Source organism: Hipposideros armiger, unplaced genomic scaffold (genome assembly GCF_001890085.2).
Source record: "Hipposideros armiger isolate ML-2016 unplaced genomic scaffold, ASM189008v1 scaffold_389, whole genome shotgun sequence".
Taxonomy (NCBI): Eukaryota; Metazoa; Chordata; class Mammalia; order Chiroptera; family Hipposideridae; genus Hipposideros; species Hipposideros armiger.
Genome location: NW_017731739.1, coordinates 1,485,539 through 1,513,440, shown reverse-complemented (window position 1 = coordinate 1,513,440; position 27,902 = coordinate 1,485,539). Strand labels below are relative to the sequence as shown.

Genomic DNA, 27,902 nt, shown 5'->3' with positions numbered 1-27,902 from the left:
CTGCCCAGTGTAGCAGAAAGGCCTTTTCAGGATGTGCAATGGATGGGGCCAGTCTCCTACCTTCACAGCTTCATCCTCCCTCATGATTTCCACTTCAAACATGTACTGCTCACAGAGCTTCCAGCAGTTCCAGGACAAGACAATCTCATTTGCCTGAGCCAAGCGCTGAGCTAACTGGACATCGTCCACATCTTGTCCAATCACCAAGAAGTATTGTCGCTGCTCATCTCCAACAATAACTTGGGAAATCCGACCTGCAGACAGACCTATCCAGAAAAAAAGGAGACAAGTGGTGAACAGCTAAACTCAACTGGAAAACTATGCAAAGGAAGGGTTCTGGAATCTTTACATTGCTCTATGCATCATGCCAATCTTGTTATTGTCCATAGTTGCAGAAGTATTGGGTGATCTCGCCTTGAAAAATAATACCTTGCCCCAGATTTCCTTCTGTTTCAAACATACCTAGAGACAGACATTCAAAAGAGCCTGGGTTCTATGGGAGAAGAACAAAAGATTCCAGGCTTCTAAGAATCGTGTCTCTAAATTGCTCTTCTCATGGACAGCTAGGTTCTCATGGCAGGGGCCTAATGATTATGCTCAGAAATTGCTGTCACAGTGATTCCATCATCCTTCCTCACATGTAACCAGGGCTGATGACAATCAGTATTTTACCAGACATGGGCTTTGCCATACACTTTTATTCTACCTCCAGTTTTTGTTGTCCTGAGGGATTTATTACTGCTAACATTTCTAAAAAAATGGTTTGCTCACCAGGGGAAAAGTGACTATAACTAAGAGAAGTCTACCCTTAATGAAGGCACCCAACCTAAGCTAAAAACAAGGGGAAAACAATTATAAGAGAAGGGCAAAGACTTATGCTTCTGGCCATGATGGAAAACAGGTAGTGAATTTACCATAATGCTTGGGAACAACTAATAAACTGGAAAGAATACATGAGATAATTTTGAAGGTAGTGGGATGTCAGGTAACAGAGGACAATGATGTTTGAGAAATGGGAAGCAAACAAGGTGAACCCTCTGATACCCCAACTTACTGTCTGGAGAGTTTCCAGGACACATCTCAGGAGTGAAAACCCAGGTGCATCCCAGAGGCACCCTGAGCTGAGGAGATAGGGCTCAGAGTCTGAAGAGGCAAAAGTGGCTAGAGTTCATAGGTCACTGTGAATACTGGAGAGATATATGCAGAGAAAACTCCAGCAATCTGTACAGGGTCCTCACCTCAAGTTTTTAGCTGAGTACTAAATTAACTGAATACTTATGTGCATCAATGTGAGGAAACCACCTGAGGCCAGGGAAAGAACCACCTGAAAAGGTTAGAAGGAACAATCCTTGACATCACACAGGGCTGGGAATAGTTCCTGCTCCCACTAGCCAGAGTGTCAAACAATAATTCACAGGACATTAGGTACAGAACTCAGAAGGGGTTTGTTCAGGAATAGGGTAAAATTAGCCCTGGACTAACTGCAGCTCTGGTCCCATCCAACAAAGTTTAAAAGCAATAACTGAAAGAATCAAGCTAACCACATCCCAGAACGAAGCTCAAGAATATTACAATATTTTAAAAATCCAGCACCTATCAAGGTAAAATTCATAATGCCTGGCACCCACCAAAATTTACCAGGCATGCAAAGAAAAAGGAAAATATTATCCACAATGAGGAGAAAAACCAACCTATCAACACAACCTAGAATAACACAAATGATAAAATTAGTAGGTAAGGATATTGAAAGAATTCTAACTATATTCCATATATTCAAGAACCTAGAGAAAAGACTGACCAAGTAAAGACATGGAAGGTTAAAAAAAAAAAAAGACCCAAATCAAAGTTCTAAGCAAAAAACTACAAGGCTTGAGATAAAAAATGCACTAGATAGGATCAAAGGAAAATTAGACATTGCAAAAGAAAAGGTTTGTAAACCTGAAAACACAGCAATAAGAACGATCCAAAATGAAAGACAGGGAGAAAAAAGAAAAACAGTGGAGACAGCACCAGTGAGTCATGAGACAATTTCAAGCAGTCTAATGTGTGAAAGTGGAGAGAGGCAGAGAGAAACAAAAAAAGTTATTTGAAGAAATAATAGAACATTTTCTAAATTTGATAAAAACTAAATGCCTATACATCAAAGAAGCTCAATGAGTCCTAAGCACAAGAAAAATGAAGAAAATGGCACCAAGGCACATCATAATCAGATTACCTAAAACAAGTGATAAAGAAAAAATCTTAAAAGTAGCCAGAAGAAAAAAAGGACATGTTATATACAAAGACAAAAATTAAAGCAGACTTCTTGTTGGAAACATTGCAAGGAAGAAGACAGTGGAACAGCAGCTTTAATGTAAGAGAGAAAAAAATCCCTGTCAACATAGAATTCTGTACCTAGTGAAAATGCCTTTCAAAAACAGAGGTGAAGTAAAGGTGTTTTTCAGACATACAAGAGCTGAACTAACACATCTCCAGCAAACTCATACTATGAGAAATGTTGAAGAAAGTTCTTCAAAGAGAAAATAATAAGTATTGACAAGGACATGGAGAAATTGGAACCCTCATACATTGCTGGTGGGAATGTAAAATGGTACAACCAATTTGGAAAAAACATTAGCAATTTCCTAAAAAGGTAAACATACATCTACCATATGACCCAGACCAAAGGTCTGGGTCATATGGTAGATGTATGTTTACCCAAGAGAAACAAATGCATATGTCCATGCAAAGACCTGTACGCTGATGTTCATAACAGCTTTATCTATTTTTTTTTTTTTTTTTTAGAGGGCAGTGTCATCGGCCCTCATATGTGGGATCCGAACCGGGGCCCTCTGGCGTCCCAAGCCAGTTCTTAACCATCGCGCCACTCGGCCGGCCCTTTATCTATTTTTTTAATGAGAAAATAATTTATTCAATTGTAAATCAGCAACTTGTTTTTAATGTTTAAGAATAACTATTAATGAGATCTTTAGTTTGTCCACTCAGGATTTAAATTTAATAAATTTTTAAAAAATCAATAATCCTTCAAAAGTAAACATCAGCCCTTTTCTAGATTCTTTCAGGATTTCTTTTAGGACTTAAATCACTTAACTTTCGTACTCCAGAATGGATCCCAGGAAACCTGAGTTACAGAGAAGCAAGAGTCCTAACTGACACGTGATATCCTTTTTCTTTTACAAAGTCCACTTCTTCAGGGTTTTTGTTGGCTTTGTTTTGCTGGGTGGTGATATTTTTTGGCAAGAAGTGAAGAGTAGGAGATACAAGTCAATGGTGGAGAAAATGTAGGTTTCATTTTAGCAGAGAAGCCCACTGTACTGAACATCAAGCCAGTACAATGGTTCTTCTAATAAATTGCTTAAAAATGGAAACAAATGACCTAAACTGGAACACAACCAAAATATAAATATTCCTGCATATATAAATATTGCCTCCTACTTTGCTTTACATTGAATTGCTTAACTTTAAAGAATATAAAGCCCTACATATTATTTGAAGAAGGAAATTCTTAGAGAAGGGAATTGAACGTTAAGCTGTTCAGTCATCTCCTCTGCTTTTGATATAAAATCAATTAACTATTTTATTAAATGTGTCTGGCTGTTGCACCTCAGTAGTGCAGACGGGGCAGGGAAAAATTAGAGGTTATTTGATGGGAGAGCTTTTCCTCCAATCTACAACTTGATGTCAGCCATGATAGGTTGAGGGACTCTGAGGGTTGAAGGAGGTAGCAGAGGGACTTGCTGATAACTGGATGTCATGAAGCCCACATCAGGAATAACTGATTGCCATGAAGCCCAGGTCTGGGAAATGTAACTCCTTGTAAGTCTCTTCAATCCAGTGCAGGCCTTTGTCTTCTCTGACACCATCTACTTCCTCTGGTCAAAGATTTGAAGACACAAGTTGCAGAATAGCAGAGTGAATGTGACTTGGGCAAAACAAGAAGCATCTTCCATTCAAGTCCCCTCTGCTCTGGTTGTCATTGTATTGAGGAGGCTGGAGACCATCCACATTGTCCCCCCTCCCATTCAGTGCTTGGATCCATGCTGTATTAAAGCACCAACCCCATGTCCTGTGCTCCTCTGAGGTGGCACTGTCCCGTCTTACCACTCTCTCTTTGCTATTTCATGCAATCTCACTTTGAGGCTTTGTTTTCACTTCCTGAGCACCCACTGGCTCATTCAGATCCTCTGTGACTACAAACATTCACCACCATGATATCCAATGACAATCTCCACCAATCTTTTGCACAGAAGCCAAACAACATCCTGAGAGAAAAGGACGTGGACTACAAATGGCCTGAAGCAACCTGCTATTGAAACCATTTGAAGATTGCCAAGGTACTGTGCCCTCACCCAGAGTTCTGCTGCAAAGCAACTCTATGTTGCTTTAGACTCAGCAAAGACAGGAAAACACTGAAATCAAGCGGAACTCCCCACAATTGTATCTTGTTGCCAAACACTTCCCTTAGCACCCTTTTCTTCAGTACATTGTCTGGCACATGTACTGTGTTTCTTTCTGGCTTTTTCTTTGCCTGTGACATAAAAAAAAATTTTTTTTGGTTCAGCTGATAGTATTTCCCCAAACCCAGGATAGATAGGAAATCACTGGGAATTCACATCTGATTGCCATAGGTTCATTCTCCCATATTACAAGGCTCAGTTAAAAGGAGGAATCGTATGTACTTGCTGGGTTGATGTTTTGTTAGTATTTCTTTTTAAGTTAAAATTAAGTTACTTTTCTGAGGAAGTAGCAAGAATATTACTCTCTCAAATTCAGAAATCTACTGGCACAATTTAAAGTCAAATATTATTTCTAGCTGAATTATATTCTTTTGTCTGGCAAGCTATCTTCACAGGTTTAATACCTGAAGGCAGGCCTATAAGATAACCCCAGCAATATTCTGGGAAAAAAGTTTTCATGGGTTTGTTGAGAAGGAAATACTTGTTAAGGTGGCTTTCATCGTGCCCCTCAGCTTCTATGTCATTTCTCTTGTTCTGGAGGATGCCTTTGAAGCACTCCTGGATGATGTTTAGGACCTGAATGGGTGTTCCTCCAAAAATGGCCGTGTGGTAATAAAAATCTCCCTGGCTGAATGCAATGTGTGCTGCAAACTCCTTCCGCCTCTCAGAGGTGAACTTGTCAGGATCTGCCTTGCACCACGAGGCCTGTAGCTGAGCCACTGACTGGCCCAGTGTCTCCACCCCAAAGGTGTCCTGGAAGAGCTGGTCCATGTCCATGCAGAAGAGGAAGTCGACCTTGTGCTGGATGTGGGTCATGTGCTCCCCAGTGGTCTTCACGTGCATGTCATGCTGATGTTCTGCCACCTCTTCCCAGGCTGGACCTCAAACACTCTGAAGGAATGCAGAAGACCCAGCTCTATTGAAGGCAACCACCATGATGTAAAATAGGACTTTGTGGCCAACCATGAAGTGCCTGTTAGCAGATGTTAAGAACTCCTTCAAGTAATGCTCAGTGTATCTTCCAGTAGCAAAAACCGTCAAACCCACAGTGATTTTGTTTGCCATAGTAATTTTCTAAGATGCCTCTGTTGTAAGTGCCTTTCCACACAACTGGCACCTTCCATCTGGTCACCATCACAACCTCTAGGCGTTTCTGTGGATGAAACCAGTCCAAAATCTTAAGCTTTTCTTCATTGTCTTCCTTTCTTTGTTCTTTGTCTTTGTCTATGTCTTCTTCTTCCCCTTGGTAATTGTGGGTCCCATTCTTAAATCAGCTTAGAAACCATTAGCCCTTCTGACTGCCGCTGTCACCAAGTTCTGGGTTTTTTGAGTGATATATCCACAGGAAAGAGCCTTCTGGGCTATTGATATATCCCCAAAACACAACAATTACAGTTGAGAAAACCATCATTGACAGAATCACTTTTCCTTTGACATTTATTATTTTCTCCTCATCATCTGCTTCTCTTCCCTCAGAGTGAAAGGCAAAATAACAAAGTTCTATTGTGCTTCGTCCTGCAGGAGGAGGAAAGGCTGGGAGGAATGGAAGGTGCTGTGGTCCAACTCCTGATCCACAAAAGCCATAACAGATTTATTTCTAATAGCCAAAAATTTGACACCTCAATTGTCTATCAAAAGTGAAAGGATAAACAAATTGTAGTATATCCATACAACAGAATACTACTTAGCAATAAAAAGGAATGCACTGTTGATAACACACAACATGGATGAATCTCAAAATAATTATGCTGAATTAAAGTAACCAAAATGTACATACTGTAGTATAAATCCACTTATATAACTTGTTTAAAAATGCAAAATAAAATCTAATGATAGAAAGTGGATGCTTGGGGATAAAGAGGGGAGCAGTGTGGGGGAGGGTTTATAAATGGGCACAAGGAAACTTTTGTGAGTGTGGACATGTTCATTATCTTGATTGCATGGTCATTTCAAAAGTATATAAATATATCTATATTCAGTATCAATTATTAATTATCCCCCAATAAGAAAAAAATACCAAAAAAATTGTAGGTCAGGAGATGATATATAAGACAGAATATGATTCTTCACAACTGCTCCTCAAAATATAAATGAAAAGTGGCAGCCAACTTTTGCCTTAATTCAAAACCCCCTGGATGTTTCTGAACTCCTGCGAAGAAGCTTTGTGTATAGAGCTTCCCCCACCATCCTGACTGTGTGTGCAGCTTTTCAATTTTGGGGGTTTTTTTTGGAAATTTTATTGGGGAAAAGTGTGTTTTTCCAGGACCCATTAGCTCCAAGTGAAGTAGTTGTTTCAATCTAATTGTGGAGGGCACAGTGCCTTGGCCCATGTGGGAATCGAATCGGCAACCTTGGTATTATGAGCCTGTGCTCTAACCACCTGAGCTAACCAGCCACCCCGATTTTTATTGTGTTTTTTTTTTTATTATATAAGACAACAACATAGTTCAAAAACCAAACTATTGGGTTGTCAGAAAAGTCATGATGTATTTTTTCTGTTTTTTGTTGCAAAAATGTATCATGACTTTTTCAACAACCCAATATATGAATATACATTAAAAACTCTGATTCCATGTGATCCATTTGCTCAGTTGGTTAGCGCATGGTGCTGATAACACCCAAGTTGCCAGTTCGATCCCTGCATGGGCCACTGTGAGCTGCTCCCTCCTTAAGAGTCAACTATGCCATTGTAGCATGAAAGCAATGTGTAACCAAAGACCATGGTTGTTCCCCAATAAAAACTAAAAAAAAAAAAAAAGATTCCATCTATATACCCATCTACATACTATTTTCCTCTTGTAGATAACTTTTGTTTCTTATATATCCTCCCAGTGTTTAATACAAATATAAACAAATAAAATTTATTTTTCTTCCTTACATAAAAAGGTAGCACACTAAACACAGTGCAAACATCTTATGTTTTCTCAACTATATTTTGGAGATATTGCTATATCAGAACATCTTTTTTTTTAAGTTGCAGAGAAAGAATCTCACTGAGTAGACATATTAGTGTTTATTAAATCAGTCTCCTATAGATGACTATGGTTGTTTTCAATCTTTTATTACAAAGTATATTGCAATCGATAACCTTCTACATGACATTTCATATATGCTCAGGTATAAATGTTCAGAAGTGGGATTGCTGGGTTGAACAATAAATGCATTTGTAATCCTGATAGAGATCACTGAATCACAACCCATAGAAGTTGTATCCCTGTAGATTCTCACCAGCACCATATGAGAAGGCTTACTCTTTACAGCTTCAACACAATGTGTTCAGCATCTGAATTTTTGTGTATCTATATATAAGAAATGATCTCAATGTACTTTTTCTTTCTTTCTTTTTTTAAATAAATTTTATTGGGGAACAGTGTGTTTTTCCCAGACCCATCAGCTCCAAGTCAATCTAGTTGTGGAGGGTGCAGCTCACTGGCCCATGTGAGAATCGAACCAGCAACCATGGTGCTATGAGCCTACGCTCTAACCAATTGAGGTAACCGGCTGTCCGATCTCAATGTACTTTCAATTGGCGTTTTTCTTATTATGAAGTTAACCAACTTTTCACATGTTAAAAGAGATGTATTTCTTTGTCTATGTACTAGTTACTCATCTCTGTTGCCCATGTTTCTCTTAGAAAGTTAGTCTTTCCTTGATTCCTAAGTGTTCTATGTTAGAAAAATTCACCCTTTGTCTGTATGAGTTGCAAATATTTTACCCAATTTGTCATTTATTGTTTGAATTTTTTTATAGTGGTTGGGTTTTTTTTGTTTGTTTTTCCACCTGGATTTCTTTTATTAATAGTAGCTACTACCTATCTTTAGCTGCAGGTCCTGGCCTTCTCTGGTATGGTAGATCCCAAATTTCTCCTGTATCTCCAGACTGCATTTTGCCACCAGAGTAATGATGTCACTTAGTTGATTCTGTTCCACTGTCCAGAGTGCCAGGAGCACATTCCCTGCAGAGACACAAGACAGGCTGACAGAGGTCAAATATCTGGACTCACCTGGCCAGGGCAAAGTCCCCGATAATGCAGAAGATATCATGCAAGGTGTCAGGCAAGATTTCTTGGCCCTTCCTAGGTTAAAATATTGCTTTAGGTCCTCAAAACCACAGAGCATACAAAAACATGATTAGGTAGAAGCTGAAATGTTCCTAACTTTTAAGAATAGTTTTGGTAACCTTCCCTCCACCAGTATACTAAAATAAGGAGAGGGGTGCTAGTAAAGAGATTCACAAAATGTAAGTTCATGTTCAAATCTCATTTTATTGCTGGTTTAAGTTTAAAGAAAAAGATAGGCCAATTCTGTGGCATAAAGCTGTTCATGATCCTGAGAGTTCGCCAGATAGCAGACTTTTGACTCCTCCTTATGTTACATTTAGCTTGTTACTAATGACAAAGTTGCTCATTAGTTTTCTCATGAATTCTTTATAGGCACTTGTTTTTTTGTCATTCAGTCTAAACAAAATGTAGAGCATATGTGAGCTTAACACGGGCAGGGCTTTCCACTAGACTGGGGGGCCCTTTGAGGCAGATTGTGTCCTCATCTTTGTTTCCCCAGGCGGAGCATATATTAAATAACCAAACAATGCTGAATAAACAAATATGCCAAATTCCACCTAAATATAGTCTTCCTCAGTTACAGTCCTTTAAATATTCAGAAAACAGATAAATACCTGTGATATTTAGGACATCCCCTCCAAAACAGAGCACATCTGAAATTGAGTATGGGAGAGAGAGGAACGTTAAGTCAAAATCAGAGGTATACAGAATCATATGTGGTCTAAGGAATGGCCTGCTGAGTTTTTCCTCATCTCTTTTCTGGTCTATTTCTGTACTCGAAGGCTCACGCTCCTTCTCCCTTCCTCCAACTTCTCCCCAAATCTGTCAGTACTTATATGTGTCTTCTCTAAGATGGAAGAAGTACTCCTGTTCTCTTCAAAGCACCCTTCTATCTGTGCACTGGATCTTAGCCCTGCTCACCTTCTCAAGAACTTCACTCCCTGCCTTCTCTTCTCTCTACTGGAACGTTCCTTATCAATATTTTAAAAAACAGAAACAAAACACAACAAAATTAACCCACCTGTTTGTTTGTTTTTGCCAATCCTTTATTAATTTTTTTAGAGACCTAGGACAAGGGATGGTACTCGAACCTAAGACACTTCTCAGTACCCTTCCTGCCTCTCCCCGGGATCAGGCCATCCTCCTCTCCTTCCTGGACTATAGCTCTTTTCTATCTCCATTATTACAGCCATCGTATCTCCATTATTACCCCACTCCACTTTTTCTCCACACTTAAGCCAGAGGAAGATTCCAAAAGTGCAAATCTGATCACCTCATTCCCGTGTTTGAAACTCTTCCTTGCCTTTCCCTTTTCCTCAGGGATAAGGTCTAGCCTCCTTAACAGGGCTAAGGAGGCCACAAAGATTTGATTTGAGCTTCTTGTCTGGTCTGATTATCTTTTTTTTTTAATTAGTTTTAGGTGTACAAATACTGTAATAGTTAAGACATTTATACCCCTCACAAAGTAATAACCTCCCTCCCCCAATTTACTATCCCTCTGACATCGTATATAGCTGTTACAATTCCATTGACTCTATTCCCCATGGTGTACTCCACACCCTGTGACTATATACATATTAAATTATAGTTGACATTATTATTCAGCTTCAGGTGTACAGTGCAGTGGTCAGGCATCTACACGGTCCATGAAGTGGTGTCCCTAATAACAAGTGCCCATCTGACTCCATACAAAATTGCTGGCAAGGATGTGGAGAAAAGGGAACCCTCGTGCACTCTTGGTGGGATAACCCACCTATTCTTGACTTTTACCTTTTTTTGCTAGCTGCTAGGGCCATCTTTCTGCTACATTGCCAGCAATAAAACCCAAGCTGATGGTTGCTAGATGGGAGGGGGTAGGCATGGGGGAGAAGGTAAAGGGATTGGAAAGTACAAATTAGTAGTCACGATATTGCCATGGGGATATGAAAGACAGTTTGGGAAATATAATCAATAATGTTGTAAAGATTTTGTAGGGTGTCAGATGGGTACTTGTCTTACTGGGGAGGCCCCTTTGTGGACTTTGTAGATGCCTGACCACTGTGCTATACTTGTACATCTGAAGCTGAAGCTGAAAAATACTGAAAGTCAACCATATATATATATATATATATTTTTTTTTTCCTCCCCACGGGATGTACAGCATAGGGAATATAGTCAATGGTATTTTAACAGCTATATACAATATACAACGTCAGAGGGATAGTACACTCGGGGGGGGGGGCGGCGGTGGTTATCACTTTGTGAAGGATGTAAATGTCTAGTCATTATGTTGTTTTGTACACCTGAAGCTAATAAAAAAAAAGTCCACAAATACAGGAAAATGTACTTATTGGTAGATAGTAATCAAAGAATTACAGGTTAAAATAGACATCGCTTCCATCTATTCTTTCTCAAAAGTAATAAAAATACTGATAATCCTCAATTTTCAAAGATATGAAAACTTGTCATTTAAACATATTGTTTTTTAGAAAGAGTATAAGCTGACCTAACTTTCTGAGAGAACAATATGATCAAAATGTTAAATGTGCATCTTTTTTATGTTCATACTAAATATTTCACTTCTGGTAGTTTATCCGAACGAAATAAAACAAGCAGGAAAAGATCAATGTTCTAAGATGTCAATGTCATTGTTCTTTATAATAAAAAAAAGTAAGCAACTAAACAGGCATTAACATGGAATTGATTCAATAAATTATAATATACTCACACACAACCAAAAAGATCTCAAGAATTGACTATATACAATTTTCTCGTCATATCCTGTTCATTCTTAAGTTTTTTCTCTGCCATTCTCTTATCAGCTTACTCCAATCTGACTTTTATCTCTGCCCTTTATCATCAATAGCATTCATCTTGCTAAATTCAATATATTCTGACCTCACTGTATTTGACACCTTTCATTTTCAGCCCAGCTAGCCACCATCCTCTTCTAGAGACACTACTTCCTTTTGGTTTCAGGAATTCCAGAATATCCTACTTCACTGGCTAGCTCACAGGCTTTTTTGTAGGTTCTTTCTCCCTAATCATAATCCTTCCCCTGGAGTTTCTCAAACATCAGTCTTAGGCTCTTTCTCTTCATTTATACTCGCCCCATCAATTCACATTTTGACTATTCCATTTGAATGACTTAGTGCCATCTCAAGTTCAGTATCTTCAGAACAGAACCCTTGATTTTCTTTCTCAAAGCCCAGCCTTTCCCACTGTGAAGTGATGCCACCATCAATTCAATTACAAAAGCCAAAAGCTTGAGGGTGTCCCTTTCCACACCACTTCCCACTGAAATCCAATGCATCAGCAAATCCTGTCTATAGAATCTGGAAAACATATTTCAAATCAATCCATCTCTATACAGTTCCACTGCCAAATCTTTAGACCAACATTTTTAACTGTCTGCACAATGGTACTGCCTGTGAAACGTTAAAAAAATCCCTATTCCTGGTCCTACCTCAAGATATTCTGATTTGATTGGTCTGGGGTGAAGCATCAATATCAAGATTTTTAAAAGCTCCCCAAGTGGTTATCTAATGTGCTGCCAAGGTTGAGAACCAGCACCCTAGGCCAAATCTCCATCATCTCTCTACACTGCTCCAATTGCCTCTTCCAGCTTCCATTCTTAATATCTACCCTCCATCAGCTCCCTATAATCCAATCTCCATGAGGCAGCTAAAATGAGCTTTTAAAAAATGTAAATGAGATCACATCACTTCCATGCTAGAACCTTCCTAGTTGTCCTTTGTACAAACATATAATCCAATCTCCTTACAATGGCCTACAGAGTTGATCACCAACCTCACCTCAAGCCATTCTTCCCCTGCTATGCTCTAACCACACTGGCCTTCTCAGTTCTGAGAACATGCCAAGCTTTCTCCCATCTCAAAACCTTTGAACATGGCATTCTACTGTCTGAAATGCTGTACCCTTGGCTCTTTACAAGGTGTCCCCCTCATCATTTACGTCTCAGCTTAACCATCATCTTCTCGGAGGAGCCTATACCCTATCTAATACAGTTCTCTCACCCTATAATTCTTTTTAACCACTATACCCTAATTATTTCCTTTGTAGAATGTATAACTTACAATTATCTCATTTACTTATTAACTCTCTCCCACTAAAATGGCTCCACAAAAGCAGGTAGTATGTCTTATTTTCCCTTTATTTCTAGTACCCAGCAGTTCCTGGTATTATAATTCCTACTTAATATTTAATTTCTGTCTTCCCCCTTTCATCTAAATAAACTTGATGAGAAAAACTGAAAGACCTTTTATACTGTTCCTCAGGGGTAAGGGGTGAGTGAGTCAAATAATCACATTCCTAAAGGAGATGCCGCAAAGTAAGTATTCTGGTGAATCTCTGATGGACATAACTGTATGGGGCACTTGTCAGTAAAGAAAGGGAACATTACATAAATACTAAAGGGTGTAGGATCAGAGTAATTTCTGTTGGTTAGGTCTAACTAGACTGAAAGCTCAAGAGTAGGTTTTTGCACCCTCTGCACCTATTACAGTGCATGTCACAGAGTAGGCACTCAAAACATGTTTGCTGCACAAATAGTTTTTTTTTTGTTTTCTTTTTTCCAGATTAGGCAAATATCCACAAGCTTAATACATGGCAGAAAATAATGAAAACACTCATTCCTACCTCACAGGATCAAAACGCAATACTAGATTGTAATTATTAAACTGATTATTTTTCTTACGTTAAAAACAAAAACAAAACAAAAAACCCCCGCAATACTAGAATGGGAAAGTGTTTTGTAAATTATATCTGGTATACACACAGGAGGCACATTATATTGTTTGAAGAGACAACCTGAGGAATATTTTATTTTGAAATAAAGGACAAACATGCAAAGTTAAAAATCAGCTTTTTTTCCCCTGTCTGAACATGGAGTCAACAACTGTTGACTCATGTGAAACTGAGTAGAATGGCAAATACAAGTAAAGACCTAGCTTGTCAGTGGCAACCTGAAGACTTAAGATGAGTAACATGAAAAGAATGATCCTTTAGTATCTCTTCTAAAATAGCCCAGGCCCTCTTCTGTTACCGTCCCTCAGAAGCCCAGCACCACACTCCTCGCTCCCCTACAAGGGTCACTCACGCTCCACGATGTCACTAATGTAATAACTGAAGATGTGGGCCAGTTTGTCCATGTCCTGTTCCGACTTGCAGGTCAGGCTGAACCTGTCCATTAATGCTGTAAACCCTGACCAATAAAGCAGAAATTTCTGTTAGCTGCGAATGCTCCACTTTTAGGCCCTATTCCCTCCATGCATCAGACCAGGGTGAAGAAGTAGATCTCTTGGAGTTGAGTAATTCCATTATCCTTTACCATGGTGTGTTACTTAGAGAGTACTCAGGGCCAGGCTGGGTGCTGCTGCTACCTCCAGCATCCAGAGGGCCGCCCTCTGCATGTGTCCAGGAGCTGAACATCACCCACATTTCCCTTTTCATCTGAAGCCAGAGCTACTTCTTTCCCACCATCCTCTAAGGCTCCCTGGCCAGAGGGAAACTTACAGGATTTACCCCCATGTGAGGGATAAACACTGACAAGGAAACGGATTGATGCTTTATGGGGAACTCGTATTTTGAGCTTAAGGGAAGCCACCTTGTTATCTCTCATCTTCATATCCATGACACATAAACTCCGTCAATATTTCTTAAATGAACGACTCTAGTTCTCTAACTACTACAAGGGCGGGCACATACTTGTGGACCGAAAGAATGAATTGAGTGAACACAACCATTGGATGAAGAAAAATGCTTATTGGAAAATGCTCGGGATTGGGAGGAACTTGGATTCAAAGCCTGCTGTGTGGCCCCAAGTCCTGTCCCCTTTCTGAGTCTTAATTTCATCATTTCTGAAGAGAACTCAAGGGCTAAGCTTGATCATCCCTAGAGGCGTCCTCCTGCCCTGAAAATGACCCCCCGTTTCCTGAGGAGGCGGCGCGAAGCAGTTCAACTGCACCTTAGCTCGCCAGGCGGGGCCAGGCTCGCAACCACAGCGGCCTCTAGGAGCTGAGGCCCAACAGCCAACCCTTTGGCGGGACAGGAGAGCGACGCACCTCCCCTCGCCCTCACCCATCACGTGAACGCCAAGGAGAACGCCCTGGGCCGTGGTGAGCTCGGGTTCCGATCCCCGGGGCTTCCTGAAAACCAGCAGGTCGGGAAGCAGCGCCGCCAACCGGGCCTCCACAGGCCACAGAAGCGAAGACCCCACCCGCTCACCCGTCGCCATCGTGGCGGCGGGGTTGACCGCTGAGCTACCGGAAAGAGGGTCCCTCTCTATAGCAGCCAATCCGCATCGACGGCCCTGGAGGGCCCTCCCACGAACCAATCAGTGTGGGTTTCTTTGTGGCAGCGCTAATCGAGGGGCCCCGCCCACCTGCTTCTGGCTGCGTAGCCCCAGCTCTGGCTTCCAGGTGGAGAGGCGGTAGGCAGCGCAGAGCAGCTCTTTCGAAGTAGCAAAGCTGTTTTTTAATGTTGAAACGTGATAGTGAAGGTACTCTACGATAAAACAGGTTATCTAAAATAAATAGCAATAGGGTAGTCTTTGCTTCATACGATGATGTACAAACTTGGGTCATCCCTGAATTTCTAAGGACAAGTTCCATGGGCATCTGACTGACTATAAAGCAAACTCAGGGTGGTCTTTAAATCCACCACCACTAGACTAGGCCTGTTTAACTGTTAGTCCGTTTCAATTGTCAGGCAGAGTTCCTTCTATTTCTGTTGTCTGCCAGGGCAGATCTATTGGGTCTCTCCCGGGAGGGCTCCCCAGGCTGTTGTTCTTTTCACATCTGGTTCTGAGGCTTATATTTACGATAATGGCACACTTTAGGTTGTTGCTTGATTCATGGGGAACACACAGCAGTAACAGGCTGAGCACGCTGTGGCTTTTTAACAATCAGAAAATTTTTTTTTTCTCTGCAGAAATAAAAACAAAATCTAAAAATTACACCTTCACTGTAGTTCCACACCACCTAACAAATCAACACCGTTTTGGTAGGCTAATTTTACTCATGGAATTACTCCTTTGCATTTTAACATTTCCAGTAGTAAGACTAAATATGATCAGCCCACAAGTGACAGAAAATATCTCCTCAGCAGGGTGGAAGCACCAAAAGAGAAGGAAAAGAAATTAATGGGAGAGAGCTGGCTAAGAGACTGGACGTTACAAATTTGACACTATCCACAGAGGTCACATCTGTTTACAGAGGTCACAATTTCAACATTATAAACAAAACCTAGAATCCAGGGGATGGAGACTCCTCAAAATACAAATCACTTTTTATTGTTTTTATAAATTTATTTTAAAAAATAACAATTGCAATGACATCAATAATCAATCACCTGTACTCCCCCTACTCCTGGGGGTGGGGGTGGGGGGGGGAGGTGAACCTTCTATATAGTTGAGTCCCAAAGGAAAATCAAGACATTATTATCAGGCACCCAATAGCCAGAAACTGTTGTTGGTCCAGTGGTACAGACACTGACATGTTCAAGGTACCAGTGTAATTAAAAGATATACATTTACAATTATCCTGCAAAAACAGCACTCAAGTGAAATAACTATGCATTAAACCAATTATTCACTCATCCATTCACTCTGCATCTATGAAATCATCACTAGTCACAAGGACAAATGAATAAAAGAACTTCTAGTTTAACAAATAAAGAAAAAATCCAAATCTCAACCCCCACACACACTTTGTGGGTTATTATGGTGTGCTAAAATGACCACAATAAAAAGGTCATGAGTTAGCTGAAATGCAAAGACAAAATAACTGAAGCATTTCAGTTCAAACGACTTAAATTCATGAAAACATAAAAAATTCTGCAACGATTTGAGGTTGGTATTACTATGTACAAACTTATAGACACAAATAAATAGCATTTTAGAACTGCTGACTTTAGTAGTAGAAATTAGGTCTCAGGAATTTCTTTCTGAACTCTGCGCATCTTAATGATTCCTAAACAAACCAAGGGATATAAATTCCTCATGGTTTTTAGTAATCTATCATCTGAAAAACTTGGGGCTTACTGAACACGTATCAGAAACTCATGTAAAGAGCCGTAAGATTCTAGTGAGCTTACCAAACGCAGTATCAGCCTCTCCCGATACCTGGAAGCTAGGACAGATGACTAGATTCCAGGAACTAGGAAGATACTTCACACTTTCTGCTTCCTTTGCATAGTTCTGTACCTCTATTTATACCATTACAATGATTTCCATTTGTGATGTTTTCTTTAGAGGATTTAATATCTTTTCCTTCTTAATAAAATTCTAAAAAGCCAGAGCCAATCTTTACTCTTGGTATTTAAGTCAAACCCAAATGTTCTTCAAAAAAATTAAGTTTTCCTTCGTTGTTTCCAGAGAAGGCAGCAACTCTTCTGAAATATCTTATTTCTCCCAGGGTTCAACATCTAGAAAGGAAATAGATTTCTGAGGCACAACTCATTCTGGGAACTGTGACCTAGTGTCTGAAACTGCAGGCACCTCTATTTCTGGTCTGCAGTTATTTGCAAAATGTGGGTGCAATGTGAAAACCTTTCTGCACAAGGCCTATGAAGAAACGGGGAAAGAAATGGAAACTGGCACCAAAGTCAGCTGCCATGGGAAGAATGAGAATGTTAGCTCCCTGTGGCCAGCACAAAGCGCTGCAGGAGTGAAGCCAACATGCACCTCAAGCTCTGGCAGGTAACATGGAGTTGTGTCCAGGACAGCTTGATTGAACAGTGCTTTCCAGAAATTGTCAAGGACCAAATCTCAGACTTCTCCTTTTCCGTGCTTAGTGAAAGGTTAGTGTAAATGTAAATTGTTCTCTTCATCTTAATGATCCATCCACTGGAGAATCATGCTATATGACAACACATGGGTATATATACTACTGTCTCTCTTCTTCTAAACTGAAACACACACAAATCCCTCATTTTCCCAAATGCTGTCACCAAGCCTATGATTGAAAATCTCTAGTTTGGCTCTGTTTAGTAGGAGTTAGTACAAAATGTCCTTAGCACTTCACCACAGAAGCTGTTGTATTTTTGTTGTATTGTTTTGTTCTTTACTTAAAAGGCAGTTTCAAGGTCCAATACCTTCTAAATTGTCTTAGGAGTAGCCATAGTAAGAACTATGGTACAGATGACCTCAAAAGACAGACAAGCAGACCACAACTTGTCAAAGCTAAAATCAATTCAACAATTTATATATTTAGTGTTTGAGTCTTTTAAAATCCTATCCCCAGAATTAGCTTTTTCTTGGCTGGAGTCCAAAAATACCAACCTATCATCTGATCAGAGATTCTTATTATTACCACAGATTAGATTGAATGTGTCTCAGAGAATTTATTGTTTCCATATCATGAGATGGAACTTCCTTGCTTGGATGGAAGTCATCTCTGAATACTAAGTGTTTATTCACTTCAATCAGCCTGAGATCCCTCATCAGAGGGATAGATGATTTTTAGAATCCACGGGAAGGAGTGGGCTGTAGCTTCCCTGATTGCAGTTTAGGTTGAGAAGGTTGTTCTTCCCTGCTGAGATGGCTGGCTGGCTTCACCAGTCAACTTAAGTGCTGTGTGTGGTACTGCTGGGCTGGCAGAGGTCCCTTGTATCATCCTAATCCATGAAATGTCAATGTCACCAACAGTCTAAAATAGGTCCCGACTGAAAGGGTGAGACAAAGGCTTGCCAACTTCATCTGCCAGACACCGCTGCAAGTATAATACTGAGCCACTTATTAAAAATTAAGTGGTTTTCTGTCCTGTAGAAAAGGGCAGAATGTGATCATCAGTGTCCCATCGGAAGAACTGATCAATTTCCTGGAACAGTGGGAAACAGTGGCGAGGAACATGACCTTAATCAGCTCCATCACGTGGTCTGGGGTTAGGACACTCGAATGATCTGTGTCATTGCTTCTTCATCTGCTTGGTTTGGATCCTAGAGACAAAGAAAGCAAACATTGATTAAAATCCTTTGCAAAAGCAACAGGGAACTTTATCATCAAGGGAATGGACACCACTTTGCCAAGTAAACCAAAGGCCTGTAATACATCATGGATTAAAATGCAGCTTTGTCAGAAAACAAGAGACAATAAACCTTATTCTTTTTTTTTAAATTGTGGAATAAACCTTATTCTTAAAAGGATTAAAAATCTGGCCTGGCACTCCATTACCAAACACTCCATAGTTGATGGTGTATCTCTTCCCAAACACCTGTGCTGTGCTCTGCCCTAAGGTTTAAGGGTCCTTAGAAGTGGCTAAGAAAAAGACCCAGAGAAACCATGTCATGCTGTATTTTTGTGTCATTATTTTCTTGTATTTAAATACTGAGCACTTAGCAGAGCTGAGCGACACTGGAATAGAAAGGACATTGGAATTTATTTACTTTAATGCACTCACTTTATAGGTAAAACTGACGCCCGGTGGATAAACTGATGTGCTTGAACTAGAGTCAGAAAGTTACTCAGGACCCCAGCAAGGACTAGCTCCCAAAGCTCCCACTGAACCATCTTTCCGTTCATTCTGCCTGCCGCCTCTCACTTAAAGCCTGCAGTGTTAAGACAAGCATCAGTCCATGGAAGCCTTCAGTTCTTCCACACCAAGGCCCTGAAGTCTCATGTTGGCATGATCCGAGGAAAAGCTGAAAGATTTCTGAAGATGGTAGAGCTGGAGCTGTGTCTTGATCAATGAGCAAGAACAATAACCAGCATTTACTGAGCTGTCACCATGCACTAGGAGTACAATGCATTAGGCTAAGTAGGTGCCTAATGTGGTTTACTACACGGAATCCCCAGAACATTCCTGTGAAGTACAACTGCGCCCACTTTACAGGTGAAGAAACTGAGGCAAAAGAGGCTAAGTAACTTGACCGAGGTCATATTGTTAGCACACAGAATTAGGAGAGTTCCTGGCACAATGCCCATAGCTGGTACTCTATATCTATACCCTGCATGAATAACGAGAAAGGAGGGGCTCTCAGACTGCAGGTAGGAATAGCATAGGCATTAGTGCGCATGTGCGCAAGCACCGGGGAATCCTAGTCTGATTGTCGAGGGGCGTGATGAAGCCAAGTTTCTCAGATGTCGTACAGAAATAGTTTGAGATCTGATGCAGTACGAAATGAGGAACCAGCAAGTACCCTTGAGCAGGAGCCTGACATGACTGAAAACACACTATCTTATAAAGACCGATTTGGCAATAGTGCAGGTGGGATGTGATGATCATACAGAATGAAGTATCAGTAAATGGGAGGGATCCATTAATTCAATAAATATTTACTCAGTGCTTCTTCTGGATGGGGTGTTATGTCAAGAGCAAAACAATCCTCTCCTCTACACAGCTGACAGTCTAGTGAAGGAGACAACCACTGCACAATTACACAAATAAAGCCATTCAATTATTACTACTCTCTAAAGAAAAAAGGAAGATGTGGAGAAATAATGGGGGAGAAGAGACCTACTTTGGATGGATAGGCTGGGTTAGGGATGGACTCTCAGATTTACAACAAACCCAAAAGATAAAAAGCCAGTCATGCAAAAAATTGGAGTAAAAAGCTTTACAGACTGGCTATTTCAAAGACAAAGGTCCTAATGGCAGAAGACAGACCGATGACAGTAAGTACAGCAAGAGCATAAAGGCCAAAGATCAGGAGGAAATGAAGCCAGAGGTAGGCAGGACCTCGATCACACAGGACCTTGTTGGCCTAAGCAAGCACTTTGGATTTTAGTCTAAGTGCAAATGGGAAAGGGTGAGAATAGAAGAGGTTTAAGTAGGACAGTGATGTGATATGATATATACATTTCAAAAAGACCACACTAAGATGTGGATAATGGATGAGAGGGGCACAAGAGTGGAAGAAGGGAGAGCAGTAGGCAGCTGTTATATTAACTGAAGCAAAAGAATGGAGGATTAGACCAGGCTGACAGCAGTTGGGAGGGAAAAAAGTAAACTAATTCAGACTGTATTTTAGAGGTAAAACCAAGAGGACTTCTTCAAGCAGTGGACAATTCAAGCTTTGGCAACTGGGTGGATGTATATATCACTTGTTGAGATGAGTGACTGGTTAAGGCATAAAAAAATAAGTTTTTTTAAAAATTAATATATACTGACTCAGAAATGCCAATAAGACAAAATCAGCAGAATTAGATGTAAAAACCAGTATAATATAGTTACAGAATAAGTTCTGGAATTATACTATCTGGACTTGAATTTCAGTTGTACCACTTTATTAAGTATTTTATCTTAGGCGAACTACTTAACTTCTCTAAACCTCACATTCAACTATAAAACGGAAATGTAACTCTTATCTCATGGGGCTTGAGGATGCTGTAAAAATTCAGTGGGGAAAAAAAACTTATAAAAGTACTTAACTTAATGGCTAGCACATAGCAGTTAAAGTGTTAGCTGCTGCTGTTCTTTGAAAATCAAGAAAAGTGAGAATTTCAAGAAGGAATTAATATCAATAACTGGCAAAGATCAGGGACAAAAAGCCACAGGATTAAAGACCTTTGGTATTTTTAAGATGAAAGGTAATGCGACAATATGGATGGACCTAGAGGGTATTATACTAAGTGAAATAAGTCAGACCGAGAAAAACAAACACCATACTATTCCACTTACATGTGAAATCTTAAAAATCAAATAAATGAACAAACAAAACAGAAACAGACTCAGATACAAAGAACAAACTGATGGTTGACAGGGGAGGAAGGGTTTGGAAACTGGGTGAAAAAGGTAAACGGATTAAGAAGTTCAAATTGCTAGTTACAAAATAGTCACGGGGATGTAAAGTACAGCATAGAGAATATAGTCAGTAACATTGCAACAACTATGTATAGTGCCAGGTGGGTACTAGACTAATCAGGGGATCACTGCATAAATTATATGAACGTCTAACCACTATGCTGTATACCTGAAAATAATATTGAATGTAAACTGGGACAGAGAAAAAAAAAAAATTTAAAATCCCTCACCTCCCAAAAAGAAAGGGAAGGATACAATGTTGTATCCAATTTAGAGAATGTGATTAATCCTTAGTGTGAAAATAGCAGGACACTGCAAAGGCTTCCACCTAAGAAAATACAAGGCAATAAGAAGAATGCAAGTTATGAGTCTTCTTACCTGCATATGAGGACTATCTTTTTCCTTTGGAGAGAAAAATCGTCCACCTTCACCACGCTTTCGTGCCATGGCATGACGGTGCCGAGACTCATGCAGGTATTTCTAAAACGATAAATAAAACCATTAACTTCTTACTAGCTGGAACTGGCATAGCTATCTAATACACAGATTCCATCCTCAAAAGTTTGGAAAAGCTGTGATCAAAGCCACTGGGGCAATTATGACTTTGAATTATGGCGACAATTTTGGAGAAAACACTAGATAGCAGGTAACCATATATAACTACCATAAGAAGGTGAATGCTAAATGAATATAATAAAAAGATTCCCCAAAGATATTGCGGAGATCACTACCTACCTCCCGATATATATCCTCTCCTTTGGCTGGGCAAATGGCTGCTTAGTAAAAAGACCACATTTCCTAGCCTTATTTGCAGGTAAGTATGGCCATGTAGTTAAACTTTTGGCTGAGATATATGGAAATTCCTTAAAGTTTCCTTGAAAGACAGGTGCCTTTCTTGTTCCCTTTGCTTCGAGGCTGGAGCCCAACCAGCCATCTTGGACTATGAATAGCAATACTAAGACTATTAGAACAATAAGACAGGAGGAGAATGGGTCTCCACAACTGTGGAAATGTGCTGTCAGCCCAGGACACTCTATCTCTGGACTTCTTTTATGTAAAGAAAAAAAAAATCTTATTTAAGCCACTGTTATTTTTTTGTTTTTGTAGTCCAAGCTGTTTATAGCAATAACAAATGCTAACTTTTATAAAAGATAACAGCTATCTTATCTTGTTTGGAAGGTACTCAAGGAAACAGACCATTTAAAAGGTAATTCCAAAGGTAGAACACTGGTGTTCTCTTCCTACATTCCCTCCCAATGTTACACATACCCTTCTCTCCTTTGGAATTTTCCCTTCTGCCTCTAGTTTAGCCCGGGCTTGTCTCCTCTTAAGTATGCGGTGGTACTGTTTGGCATTCACATAGAGAGGCTCTTCTTCGAGCATCTCTGCCCCAGGTAGAGGGATTCTTTGGATGGCAGGCACAGATCCAGCACCAGGCACCATCTGTGTGAAGAGAAAACCAGATTTTATTAAGAAGTAACATGATTATGGACATAGGAAAGTTTCCTGGTCCTTGTTAATCTGTTTTTTTCTGAATGTTACGAAGAGTCACTTTTATAGGGCATTCAATTAAATGCAGTTCCTGGAGAACATTTACACCAAATATCTGCATTTTAAACAAACATTACAGATGATTGTATCATAAGGGGCCCAGGAGCCACACTAAAAAATGAGATAACCAGATCCAAATTCTTGTCCATCCATGGCTACATTGTCTAGGAATGTCTGCTGCCATCTAATGGTCAGGAACAGTAATCATAAGACAAAACAGTACAAATGAAGAGGTACAAATTTATAATGCTACTAAATGTCTATAGTTACACAACAAATTCAATTATATAGTTAGCTTACTATATCATTCAATCCTAATTTTTCTAAACAAACAAAAACAAAACACTTGACTAACTTTATGAGGAAACAAGTAATAGTCTCCTACGCCCCACTCTGTTCCCAACTGAATGTCTGTATCATTTCTCCTGGTAGTTTCCTCTACCTCTATGCAGGCTTCTACTACTCAATTCTTAATTTAACCATTTTAGGTACCATGAACTGATATCCTATTTGGACATATGAGGATTTAGCTTGCACACACACCACCCAACTCTCCTTCTTTATCTGCCCGATGTATTTATATCACACGTTTTAATTTCTGATTACAATCTTTCTAATTTTTAGCTTACTTTTTGTTTCATCCACCATGGACAATCTATTTTCCAATTATCAAAGATTAGTAGTCTAACCTTCCCTTCATTATTTTAATTCTGAATAAGATCACATAAGAACAGACATTTACATCTATCTAACCAGTGCTACATCTCCAGCACCAAAAACAGTGCCAGGCACATAGCTGGTACTCAGAATGAATTTATGGTTCGTTGTAATGTTTCTTATAAAAGTAGATCTCTGTAAGTGCTTTAAGGATCAACCTCAATCCCAAGAGGTCAACACTATAAACAACCTTTATTAGAGACCTCAAATGGCAAGTTAAAGAATTCTGAAAGTCAGAGAGATAGAAAAATAAATTACAGATGAAAGCCATGAGCTGAAGAATCCATTTCTTACCATGACCATCCCTCCTGAGTTGACCACGTTGCCTGCCACTGGCAGTGTCACCGTGACAGTCCCTTGTCCACTGCTGGTGGTGTTGGTGTTGGCTCCTGTCTGAACAATCTGTGCTCCTGCCAAACTGGCTGCTGGGATGGTGATCATGCCTGAAACAGGGACTGTAACTTTAAGAAAATAAAACATAAAACAAACAAAAAACACGTACACAGAAAGAAGGGAACACCGTTAGTCCCTCTTCTATCTGGCACACACTCATTCACCCTGGAAAAACAAACTAAACAACACAAGGGGAGAAGGCACTCACCCACTCTCTGCGTGGTTTATTATATAAAACCCAAGTAATCTATCTTTGAAGTTCTATTAACTAGGTGGGTTCCAGTTCTTAATGAACCTATCCTTGAAATGGATACCTACTGGGCATTACAATAAGTTTTCAATGGCTTGAGAGACAGTTTGGAGGCATCCCCTCCCATGGGTCAGTCTGACTATAGCTATACCCACTGTTTTGTACATTAAAACAATATGCTTCAGGATGGGGATTTTATAAACTTATAATTTGTTTATCCTAAACTGACAAGTCAACCAGTTGCAGGACTAAAACTTAAAATTAAATCAAGCATTCCAAGTCCCCAAACTACCAACAGCAGCACTTGAGGATGTGTTCACCCTTCTCTAAGATCTGGCCAGGGTCCCCTCCTGAGTCACACGAGAGCATACTGTTACTGCATTCATTAGATCTTATATACAGCTAAGTTTTAATCACAATTCAAACCTTTAGTCACTCTAACTGAGATGTCTCTTCTAGATTTAACTATCTGACAAATGCTTCCAAAAGTTCTCCAATTCGGTTTGAGCCATCTGCTCCTCTGAAGTCCTCCTTCGTCTCTCCCTTCTTTTTTTTTTTTTTAAAGAGTTTTATTGGGTAATTGGGAACAGTACTGGGGAATTAGGGGAAGGGGAACAGACAAGTTGCTGTCGTTTTGTTCTTCAATCTAGTTGTGGAGGACACTGCTTCACCGGCCCAAGTTGGCACCATCATTGCGCTCTTCCCGGGCGAGGCAGATCAGTCGCCGGCTTCTGCACGGCCGCTCACTGCGGCTGCTGGCCGCTCACGCCGGCTGCTGGCTACACACGGTAGCCCATGGCAACCCACTGCCACAGGGACTGCAGCCTACGCCGTCGCCAGCGACTCACGGCAGCCCAGCTCCAGGTTGAGCTGTTGTTCAGCATCTTAGCTGTAGAGGGCAGTGTCACTGGCCCTCATATGTGGGATCCGAACCAGGGCCCTCTGGCATCCCAAGCGAGTTCTTAGCCATCGCGCCACTCGGCCGGCCCTCCCTTCTTTATGCATTATCTGTTTCTGGAACATTCCTCTATAAGGACTCTGCACTGTATTGATTTGTTCACATGTGTACCTCACTTATTAGACTAGAGGCTCCCTAGAGAAGAAAGCTCTTTTTCTTAGAAAAATGCTACATAGTAGGCATGTAATAAGTCTTTTTGGAATAAACAATGAAGTATCCCTGAGAGAAACAAAAAAGAACCCTAAGCAGCAACAAAACTCCAAATGCCAACTTGACTTCTGATCTGTTTCTCCCTCTACCAACAAAGAAACTCCCATTTCCAAATTCCTATTTAGAAACATTTGTTCTCAGAAAGGATTAAGAGTTTATATAACCCCTAGGGCCAGTCTTTTAACAACCACTGTAGGAACTCCTACCAATGGAATCGATGGTGGTCACGTGTGGGTGACAGGGAACCAACAATCAATGAAGACTTAGAGGAAATCTTATTTTTTGTTTGAAAATGTCATGATGTGACTACAAAATTTCTGAAGCAGTCATTTGCTAAAGGATGACAAGATGTCCCCCAAAGTCCCAGAGAAATGAGTGGGCACAGCTACCTTGCTGGAGAATGGTACCGTCTGCATTAACGGGCTGGTAGACAATGGTCTGCCCTTCGGCGGTCTGTGCCACTTGCTGCCCCTGCACAGCAATCTGCTGCTGCGTCTGGAGGAAATAAATGATGACATCACTTCACCGGTTCCAGACACCACAAAAGAAAGGACCACGTAGACCTTTTTAAAAAATATATCTTTTATGGTTTTCTCCCCCATTTCTACTACCTGTGCAGTATCTGGCACAGCTGTCTGACCCTTCCACATCAGCTGTGCTCCTGTGTTCACAGAACTCGTGGAATTACCTGTGTCTGGCCAGCAGTGACCGCCGTCTGGGGCTGCTGGATGATTATCTGCTGGGTCTGCCCCTGCTGGCCCTGCACCTGCACAGCCTGCCCACCCTGGATCTGGATCTGTCCTGGAGGGACCAACTGTATCTGTGGGAGAGAACACAGAAAAATGTTAACACACTGTTGACACTGGTCTCTTTTGGTCCTGGAGTGTTAGTTATCCAGAGTCCTCTAGAAAGCAGAAAATGCTGTGAAGAAAAAAGACACACAAGTCCTATTCTGCTCTCTATTATTTATGAGAGAGAACTTGTTTTCCACTTATGAAACAATGGGGGAATTTTGACCACTGTCTGGATACTGGATGATATTAAAGAATCAATATCAGATTTTTTAAAAAGATGATAGTGCTGGTATGGTTGTATGTTTTTTAAAACTGTGTTCATTTAAAAATACATTCTGTAGTGTTTTTTACAGATGTAATATTTTATATATTAAAGTAGTTCTTCAGAGAGTAGGGGAATACAGATAAAATGAGAAAAGAAGACAGATTATGTGTTGATAACTGTTGAAGATGGGTGTGGGGATTTATCATACCATTCTCTTTTTTGTCTGTTTGAAGTTTTCTATAATAAAATGTTAAAAAAAATTATTTCCAACTTCCAACTCTAACCTGGATTATATAAATATGTATATACAAAATCCTTAAATATACAGAAAACTTGAGACTACACTATTAGACCCTCTTGTAGTCACCATTAAGATTTAACAAGTTAATATTGTGCCCTTTTTGTTTATTTAACATTCCCTTCCCAACTAAAAGGTAATCACTATACTAAAATTGGTGATACTCCTTACAGAGCATATTTTATACATGTATATCCATAAACATATGTAGTACAGCTTTATATGTTTACAAATTTCATATAAGTGGCACCATATTGTATCTTTTTGCAATTTGCTTTTTCCAATCAATATTGTTTTCAAGATATAGCCAGCTGAAATAGAACTAGCTCATTCATTTTATTCGGTGTAAAGTATCACATTAAATAATTATACTATAATTTATTCATCTATTCTCATTAACATTTTGGTTTGGTACTATCTGGGATATTTGGCATCCAGTAAGAATTTTGGAACAAACCTCTCATGAGTAAGGAGGGACTACTGTCAAATCAATTTGTTTTTCTTTTAACGTCTTTAAAGAAATCCTTTTCTATTCCAGAGCATAAAGAAAATTCTTCTGTAAAGAGAATCTAAAAGTTTCCAAGTATGTTTCTTTTTAATTTAGATCTTTATTTAGCAAGTATTTTTATAGATAGTATAAAGTGAGATCAATTTTCTTCTTCTGTATCACTTTTTTTCATTAGAGTTGATATACAATATTATATTAGTTTCAGGTATACATAGTGATTTGCTATTTATATACCTTACAAAGTGATCACCATGATAAGTCTAGTAATCTAATAATCTGTCACCAAAGTTATCATAGTATTATTCACTGTATTCCCTAAGCTGTACATTACATCCTCATGACTTATTTTATAATTAGAAGTTTATACCTCTCAATCCCCTTCACCTTTCTTGCCCTTCCCCAACTGCCCTCCCCTCTGACAGCCATCAGTTTGTTCTCTGTATCTATGAGTTTATTTCTGTTTTGCTTTGTTTTTTAGATGCCACATATAAGTAAAATCAGATGGTATTTGTCTTTCTTTTACCCTGTAGTTCCATCCATGTTGCTAGTACATACTAACTTCCAATATTCCTGAATCTATTTCTTGGCTCACTACTCCAGTTCCACTGTCTATAATATCAAGCCAGGGATCCTAACCTAAAATTGTACGCAAAATTTTCCATGTATCTGGACATCTGCACCTTTTCTAAGAGGGCATAGAT

At 39.8% G+C, this 27,902-nt stretch overlaps 2 protein-coding genes across 9 annotated transcripts in view; both read right to left on the bottom strand.

Moving 5' to 3' along the window:
* LOC109393791 (adenylate cyclase type 10-like) overlaps positions 1 to 14,769 on the bottom strand; it is a 54,617-nt gene extending 39,848 nt beyond the window's left edge. Inside the window, exons 1-5 of the mRNA XM_019663384.1 lie at positions 14,596 to 14,769; positions 13,616 to 13,720; positions 9,132 to 9,170; positions 8,269 to 8,412; positions 61 to 266 (exon numbers count right to left, since the gene is read on the bottom strand). Of these exons, the coding sequence (XP_019518929.1) occupies positions 61 to 266; positions 8,269 to 8,412; positions 9,132 to 9,170; positions 13,616 to 13,720; positions 14,596 to 14,752 (651 nt within the window). The 5' untranslated portion in view covers positions 14,753 to 14,769. The remainder of the gene's footprint in view (positions 1 to 60; positions 267 to 8,268; positions 8,413 to 9,131; positions 9,171 to 13,615; positions 13,721 to 14,595) is intronic.
* A 1,014-nt stretch (positions 14,770 to 15,783) lies between these two features.
* Positions 15,784 to 27,902, bottom strand: part of NFYA (nuclear transcription factor Y subunit alpha) — a 25,491-nt gene continuing 13,372 nt past the window's right edge. For 6 of the 8 annotated variants that reach the window (XM_019663396.1, XM_019663392.1, XM_019663395.1 and 3 more), the window contains 6 exons: positions 26,025 to 26,156; positions 25,726 to 25,831; positions 23,820 to 23,986; positions 22,527 to 22,700; positions 21,636 to 21,737; positions 15,784 to 18,453 (listed from right to left, as the gene is read on the bottom strand). In XM_019663396.1, the coding sequence (XP_019518941.1) occupies positions 18,400 to 18,453; positions 21,636 to 21,737; positions 22,527 to 22,700; positions 23,820 to 23,986; positions 25,726 to 25,831; positions 26,025 to 26,156 (735 nt within the window). In that variant the 3' untranslated portion in view covers positions 15,784 to 18,399. The remainder of the gene's footprint in view (positions 18,454 to 21,635; positions 21,738 to 22,526; positions 22,701 to 23,819; positions 23,987 to 25,725; positions 25,832 to 26,024; positions 26,157 to 27,902) is intronic. The other 2 variants (XM_019663397.1, XM_019663399.1) reach the window with 1 other exon arrangement.